At 49.2% G+C, this 8559-nt stretch overlaps 1 protein-coding gene across 1 annotated transcript in view; it reads right to left on the reverse strand.

Moving 5' to 3' along the window:
• Positions 1-4019, reverse strand: part of TICRR (TOPBP1 interacting checkpoint and replication regulator) — a 25685-nt gene extending 21666 nt beyond the window's left edge. Inside the window, exons 1-5 of the mRNA XM_024207202.2 lie at positions 3352-4019; positions 2351-2636; positions 1183-1421; positions 666-909; positions 219-351 (exon numbers count right to left, since the gene is read on the reverse strand). Of these exons, the coding sequence (XP_024062970.1) occupies positions 219-351; positions 666-909; positions 1183-1421; positions 2351-2636; positions 3352-4011 (1562 nt within the window). The 5' untranslated portion in view covers positions 4012-4019. The remainder of the gene's footprint in view (positions 1-218; positions 352-665; positions 910-1182; positions 1422-2350; positions 2637-3351) is intronic.
• Positions 4020-8559: the final 4540 nt, after the last annotated feature.

Here is an 8559-nt window from a genome sequence, read left to right on the forward strand (position 1 = left end):
TATATATATCTCCTCAATATATGTTTCACTCTATATGCATCCGAAGAAGTGGGCTGTAGCCCACGAAAGCTTATGCTCTAATAAATTTGTTAGTCTCTAAGGTGCCGCAAGTACTCCTGTTCTTTTTTTAGAGACTAGTTAGAGAAGTGTAAGTGACAATCCCTGGACTAAAGTAACAATGTCCAAATGATATACAGGGATAGGTGAAAGAGAATTACCTGAATGACTCCATTAAATCTGAACTTGCTCCACAGATGTTCGATAGAGAGTACCACCCTTCAACTACTGCAGGATTCCAGCCATCTGTGCGGGACAGTTCTTGCTGGACCCACTCTGGAACTGAAGTCTCTTCTGGACAGAAAGGCAAAAGTTAGAATGAAACTAAGGAAATTTCAAGTGGCCTCAGCACTCCCAAAGCCTTCTACTACCTGGCACATGTCACCGAGCCTTACCAATAAGCGTAGTAAAGCAAATGCTCAGTCAACAACAACACTCACCACCACCACAGTAGCCTGGGGTCCAGCAAACTTGGACCCTGGCAGATAGCCAGAGGGAGCAAGTTCCAAAGCCAGAGACACTCCACTAGGAACACCAATTTTCAATCTCTAAGAATTCAAACCTAGGGACTATCAAAAGGAGATTCATTTTGCATTCTACACACTTACCAGAACTAGATAGATCATCTCTGACTGAAGTATCAACTTGACTCAACACACTGCTCACAACTTCTGGGAGATGAAAGGCATAGTCCTGGGAAGAACTCTCGGTCACAGCTCCTTGGAGGAGACATCTCTGAACTTCAGCAGCCTTTTCAGTGCAGAATAGGGTAAGGACTGCAACAGTGTCAGAGAGAGGGGATAAAATTCCAGTGCAGGGGGACCAAACTTCAGATGGAGACACTTCAGCAATCTATATGAAGGGAAAAGACATCTAGGTTATCTAGAAATACACAGACATACTAAACAGCCTTCAGGAGACAGAAGAGGCAGCTCACAACTAGGTTAGAGACTGAATTTTTTTAACAAGTTTCTAAATTTAGAACAAAAAATGAGTTTGTGGAGCAGGACTATCATAATATTTATCAAATCACTATGATAGCCCTCATCACTGTAATATGAGTGCCTGCTATTTCTTAGCAAATTCTAGAGAGGGTAGTAGCGAAGTACAGGAAGGAACATTTACCATGTGTAGTTCTTCAGTAATTAGCCTTCTTACAAGCTGTTGAAACAACGTGTCTTGTTCCGATTGTCCTGCCTGGGAGCTCTGCAGTATCCAGCTCTCAGTGAGGAAGCTGTCAGCCTTCACCAAATTCCAGTCTGTCAAGGTGCCTTTCAGGAAGATGCTGACTGGACTCTGGAAGTGTCTCTGGTTCATGGCTATGGGCTCCAAAATCACTGCACATCTCCACTGCTTCTCTACTCCTATTCAAGGTGAAAAAACAAACAATGGGCGAAGGAACAGAAGACTCAGCAGCAAGTGTACAAAAAGCTCATATCCCTTGGAAAGCTACACCCTGCAGGCTGATCTGATCAGCTTTGAAGGAGGTCTCCCATTCAACTCTCTCTGTCCAAAGGAAAGCAAAGGGAAAGTGGTGCAGATTAAAGAGAGGGGACCTCCACACAGGAACCCACACACATGCATGTGCACAAGGCTCTGCAATAGGTACTTCAGAAGGTCCCAAATCAGGCTCCTGTCCATTACTTATCTATATTCATTCAGAAACAGTGCAACAGAGGCTGACAGTTATATTTAGGCTGGGCAGAATTCAATTTGTATTTTTTATAATGTCAACAGATATTAGTTTATTTTAAAGCATTTTTAATTTTTTATTAATTTAAGTTTTCACAATGAGGAAAATTATGTGGAGTGTCAAGCAATAGAGGAAGTCAGACACCTAATTATTTAATGGCAGACACAGATTCAAAAAGTTAAAGCTTTATAACCGATAATACAATTCATCAACATCACATGTCAAAATATACACCGTAAATACCCTTGAATCAAACTCTAAGAAGTTCTCAAGAAGCATTTTTCATACTTCATCCATTGGTAAATTTTGATTATTATAGATGGAAATATTGTTTCTTTGGTTTGTGTGTATATGGTGAAACTGACATTCACCAACATTTACCCATAAAAACTTAATCATTCCAAGCCTAGTTTTGTTGGCTCACATATGAGTGGCCCCTTTGGAGTTTGTTCAGGGTGCTGTCTTTCTATTTTATCATTTGAGATCTCCTTAAATAACTGGAGTCCTCTACATGTGCTCTTAGCAAGAGGAAAGCATCATGGCTCTGGTCTCTAACACAGAATCCATTATTAATTATAGCCTGGCCACCCCTTCCATTACCATGCTTGCTGAGGAATAATGCTCCTTCCTGCTGCGGAAATGATGCTTGGAATACAGAAGGCTTAGAGAGCAAGCAGTTCAAGGTTGAAGCAAAGGGCAGGATTGTGGTCCATGGCACAAACTGTGGCTTACAGGAGCTGGACTCTCTACAAAAGAGAGGAGCTGCTTCTGTTCTGTGGTGACTCAAACCCTGAATTAAGGTCTCAGACGGCAAAATGGTGCCTCCCACCAGACGGATCAGTTCAAAGATTGTCCAGTACCCAGAATGATCTGGAGAGTCTAGCACCTGAAATGAAACAAGAAAACAAATTAGTACTGGCAATAAGATGATCATTATCAGGAAATTGAAATATTTGTCATGTTTTTAGAGAAAATGTTGCAAGAGAATGTCTAAGAAGGTATTGGGGCGAGGAATGGCCTATTTGTCTTTTTCCTTCTTAAATATAGCTTCCTGCATCCTTAACTTTTATGCATAATTATACTTGGCACTTCAATACAGCAGGGTTCTTCAAGTGCTTTACAATCACTATCTAGCAAATCCACACAACCACCCTGCAAGGAAGGTATTATCATCCCTATTTAACAAGGTAAGGCCAGTTTTCAAGCTTGGATGCCTGAATTTAGGCACCCACGTATTTAAGCACCTGCAGGCTGTTTATTAAGGCATCTGCACTCTCACTTAAGTCAATGTCTCATCCATTGACTTAAGTGGGAGTGCAGGTGCTTTAATAAATAAGCACTTTGTCACGGTTCGCCATCTTCCAGCGTACCTAAATCTGAACAAAGGTAATTGCCATTCCAGTCATGGGCCTCAGCTGAGCAGGGATGCCCATTAGCTATTAAGCAGCTAATTCTACTCATTTCATTTGTAATGAAAGTCACCTCCCACCAAAAGGTTAAACTATAAAGCCGCCTGACATCATCCTGCACAGTTGGATAACTGGTAGAGGGTGGTACACTATCACTGGGTTTAAATACTCTGCTGCAGTCTCTCTCATTACCTTGGACCATTCAGCAGTGTCCACCCAATACAGGGTAATTTTCTGGCCTGCAATCATCTCCTGGACTCTCTTGGGTAAGAGTTTCTCTGCCACCCCTTGAGAAGAGGGCAAATCACAGCAGGAATGGACATCACTTCCAGATACAAACTGCAGTAGCTCCCTCTGAGAATGAGGGCAGGGAGAGAAAAGAAAGATGGCATTCACAAAGCCCTCAGAGGGCATGTGGCTCTCAAGTGGCTCATCCGGGGCCACAATCAACCTGCTCTTCTGGCTCCTCAAGAATGGTTTTGCTGGTGAGGTGATCTCAGGTCGATCCCACTGGTAATCCAGTAGTGTTTCCTTGAGCACATTCTGGGTGAGGGTGGCTCTGGGCGCTGGGCCAGGTAAGTGAGATTTGTGGCTCTGCACCCCAAACCTGGACTCCAGTTCTTCCTCAAAGTCTTCCCAGCTGCGGGGCCCAAGCTCACGGAAATCACCCACCCGTGAGGCTCTGCCTCGGGCGCCCAGCGAGTCAAAGAACTTGAAACCCCATCGGACCTTGGCCAGGCCAAACCTGCAGCCCAAGTAGTTCAGAATCCTCAGGCAGCCCAGCTGGAGCTGGTTCTTCTGCAGGGAGCTGGCCACATCCAGTAGAAAAACCACATTGTGGGAACAGGTCATGTTGCCACTGAAAGAGCTGTCCGGTCACAAAGCACCTCCGGCGGCAACCCCCCAACCCCGCTCACACCCTGCTCTTCCTTTCCCCCCACGCACGCACCTTGTGGCCCCCCAAGCTAGCCCCCCCCCACATGCACACAGGCTGCCCACCCCCCAGATACCCCCCCGCACACACCCTGCTCCCTCCCACGCACACAGGCTGTTGTCCCTCAGTTGCGGCCCCCCCGGTGCCTCCCCCCCACGTATGGCTAGAGGGGCTCCCTAGCCCCAGAGCCAACGACTCCCCCAGGGGCCTCCTCGACTCGACTCCACCCCCATGGGCCCCTGGTCGCCCCGCGTTCTCGCTGCCCCCCGCCCCTCCCTGGCTCTCTCGCCGCCCCCACCCGGCTGTCCCGGGCCCCTCTCAAGGGGCCACCACCGCCATTGCAATCCTTTTTTGCCCCACTCCAACTGCTCGCGCGCTCAGCTTCCCCGTGCTCCCATTGGCTCCCGGCTACTCCCATCCGGCTTCTGCATTGGGCCGAATCCCCTCAAGCCCCGCCCTCTCGCGATGTTTGTGTGACCCCGTCCTCACCTCTCGGGCTTCTGATTGGCTCCTGCTGACTAGGCTCCGGGCGGAAGTACCCGGGCGGCGCAGTCTCCTCAGGAGTCCCTATTCCACTCCACGTTGATAGGTCCGACCGCAAGGGAATCGGGCTGCGATTGGCGGCCATCCGCGACGTACAGGGTCAGCCTGCGGGAGAGAACCACTGATTGGCTGCTGCCCTGAGTTTAAAATTTAAAGGCTGGAATTGGAGGAAGCGCGAGGATGGTAAATACAGAGACTGGTGCGATGACGTCATCGCTGGGCAATGATGAGGTAATTGCTAGGGTCTGCTATGCCATCTGCCTGGCCGGGCTCGGCGACCACGTGGTGTCTGCCCTCTCCCTTCACACCCTAGCTGCCAGGACGGCGGGGATGCTGCCGTGCGCTCATTGGTCTCTTAAACTCTGATGTCATTGTGATGTCACTATGATGGTCTCCGTCACTGGAGTGTCAGAGCCTTCCTTGGTCTCCGGTGAAACTGGCCCTCGGGCCAGCGCTCTTGCTGCCCAGCCCCCTGGGGAACGTTTACAGCACTCTCAGTGACCTCACATTTAGGGCTGCCAATTGTCTAATTGCACAAACCCAAACACCCTTGCCCCACCCCCTGCCACGCCTCTTCTCTGAGGCCCCGGGTGTTCAGTTGAAAACTGGACACCTGGCAACCCTAGGCTGGGGTGCGGGCTCTGGGAGGGAGTTTGGGTGTGGGGTGGGCTCTGGGTAGAGGTAGGAGGGGGTGCGGGCTTTGGGAGGGAGATTGGGTGCAGAAGGGGGTGCGAGCTTTGGGAGGGAATTTGGGTGTTGTGTCCTAGCTCTGGGCTGCGGCAGGGGTTGGCGTGCAGGAGGGAGTGCGGGCTGCAGGCTCTGGGAGGGAGTTTGGGTGTGGGGTGCAGGCTCTGGACTGGGGCAGGGGGTTAGGGTGCGGGAGGAGGTGAGGGGTGCAGACTCCAGCCGAGCGGTGCTTACTTTGGGCAGCTCCCGGTCAGTGGCGCAGCGGGGCTAAGGCAGGCTCCCTGCCTGCCCTGGCCCCGCGTTGCTCCCGGAAGCAGTTGGCACGTCCCTGCGACACCTGGGGGTGGGGGGGGTCAGGGAGTTCTGCACGCTGCCCCGCCTGCAGGCACCACTCCTCAGCTCCCATTGGCCGCAGTTCCCAGCCAATGGGAGCTGCGGAGTTAGCGCTCGGGGCGGGGGCAGCGTGCAGAGACCTCCTAGGCCCCACCCCCCAGGGGCCACAGAGACATGCCAGCCGCTTCCGGGAATGACGCAGAGTCAGGGAGCCTGCCTTAGCCCTGCTGCACCACCGGACTTTTAGTGTCTAAAATTTGGCTTCAGTAGCCTCTGGGAAATAGAGTCTGATTCCGGGAGACTCCCGGCGAAACCAGGAGGGTTGGCAACCCTAGTCACATTTGGGAATGAGTCCCCTGAGCTGGTTGTAGGGTTGCCAACCCTCCAGGATTGTCCTGGAGTCTTCAGGAATTAAAGATTAATCTTTATTTAAATATTATGTCATGTGATGAAACCCCCCAGCAATACGTCCAGCCAAAATTGGCAACCCTGGAAGTGTTGCCAACCTTCATGATTTTTATCTCAAATCTTGCAATATTTGGTGGAGAAAAGCTTGAAAATGTGACCCCCTAAAAGCACAGACTCCAGGAGGCAAATTAAAAGAATCCTGCATTTAATATTTTTGAAATCTTGTGATTTTTAAAATAATTTCATGATTTGGGAGCCTGACTCCTGATTTTTGAACACTTGCAGTTCATGTGACATGGGTTAGGGTTACAAAGACTAACACTCTGGTGTCATGGTGGAGGGAGATCTTTCCATTTTAAAAAAAATCAAAGGCAAACAAAACATAACAGCCAGAAACAATAATCACAGACTAGTACAATGAGATGAAAAATTGAGATAACCTGAACTCCCACTGGGGTGGGGGTGGGGTGGCATGAGGATTATGCTGCCTCTTAGTGGACATCTGTCAGTAGCCACCAATTCTTACTCTCAATGGCTTTGTGATCACACGGTCATTTGTTCTCAGAACAGTTCCTTCAGCAGGGCTCTGTTTGGCTGCTGAGGTGGATCCACCACCTGCAATGTGTGTTTGCTGCGCCGTATGTTATTCCTGGTCAGTGGCTGGGGTGGGTGTATGTTACTTCTGTCAGCAGGATTCTGGATTTCCTCAACAGAGAACTAGTGTTCTCCTTGATTTTGTTTAGATGCTTCAGTTTTCCTATAGGCATGGCTCTCAGGGTAACTATGATGAATGACCTTGGTTTGGATGGTGTAGCTGTTACTTTGGCAGAAGATTGCCAGCAGCCTTCTATTTAGAATCTAACATTCTCCCCTAGCAGGGATGGAGGCTTGGCATTCTTGTCATGGTGTTTCTTCTACTCTAGTTTCTTGGCATATAGCTTTTTTTGTAACTACTTCAGGGTTAATTGTCTTTGGCTCAGGAAGCTTCTTAGATGTTGTCATTCTGCCCACGACTGTTTGAACGATCAAGCATTTTGAGGTGTGCTGAGCTATTCTAGCAATGCTAAGTGTGTATGCCTTGAATCCGCTGGGCTGTTTGAATCAAGTTCTTTGGTATTTGTACTGACTTTTCTACTAATCCAGTCCTGACCTGCAGAACCCTCTGCTAATCCAGTTCCAGGCCCTCTACTCTTCTCCCAGTGTACTTCCTCTAGACCTGTAGAACCACTTGCTGGTCCAGTCGTGTTCCCTCGCTCTCCCATGGTTCTTATGGGCTCAGTAGCAGAATTTACTTTCGTCTTGCAGTTTGCTGCTAAGATTTGGGGATCATAACAGCCTATACAGACATGAGAACCCAAGAGCCACAGTCCCCTCTCCCAGTTGCTAGATATTTGACTTTTATAACATTCTAGAGCGAGGCACCAGAAAATTCTGGATTGCTCTGTGCTGGGCATGTGATTTTTCTGCTTTTCTCATTACGCTGTTTTCTACCCACTCTTGCACCCTTTTTGCTGCTTTGGCATTTTCTCTCCTTATACTACTCCCTTTGCCTTTCACCATATGTGGCTACTTTAAACATACACGTGTTCCCCACTAGAGGTCACTACACACTCAGAAATCAGAGCTCGGGTTCTATGCATGGAGGTGGCCTTCTCCATCACTCCAGTCCTCACAGTTTCATGTGGAGGCCTGGCTCATGCGTTATTAATGAACAAAGCTGGGAAATAATCATCTACTCCATCTCCACTGACACACGTAGAGGAGGGGAAGGGGCTGGGAATAAAGGAGCCCTGCTCAGCTACTCTAAAGATCCTGCAGAGCGGGGAGGAATCAGGTCCAGTGGGGGGCACCTGTTGAGGGTAGCATGGTGCGGAGAGCGGCCACTCCCTAGAGCTCACCCTCATATATCTGATGGATGGCCAGGTCTCCTGGGATAGTGTCTGACAGTGCTGACCCCAGGCAGCTCTGAGGAAATGGGACCCGAGTGGGGGTGCTGAGTCCAAGTGCATGGGATGCTGGTAGGGAGGGGGATGGAGCTGGAGGGGACAACGTACAGTGGGAAGAGGAGTCAGGGGACGGAGCGTGGCCTACTGTGGAATAAGGAGGAACGGAGCTTGAGGAGGCATAATACAGTATTAGCTGAATATGCCAGGGTAAGTGAGATGGTTAGTGAGGAGGATGAATGCAGCCAGAGGAAACAGTATACTGGAGAAATTGAGGGGGTGGGTTTAGGGGGAGGGGGGCAAATTAATGGACTCACAGGAGGCAGGGGGAAGGAGCTGGAAGGGCTGAGATATGGGGGTGGGAGGAATGAGGCCAGGAATGGCCACATGTTCCATAGAATCTCTATGGATAGTAATTCCATGCTCTAATAAGAATATAACAGTAGAGATCTATTATCGACCACCTGACCAGGACAGTGATAGTGACTATGAAATGCTAAGGGAGATTAGAGAGGCTATCAAAATAAAGAACTCAATAATAGTGGGGGATTT

This window comes from Terrapene carolina, unplaced genomic scaffold (genome assembly GCF_002925995.2).
Source record: "Terrapene carolina triunguis isolate 2854851 unplaced genomic scaffold, T_m_triunguis-2.0 Scaffold67, whole genome shotgun sequence".
In the NCBI taxonomy this organism is placed as follows: domain Eukaryota; kingdom Metazoa; phylum Chordata; order Testudines; family Emydidae; genus Terrapene; species Terrapene triunguis.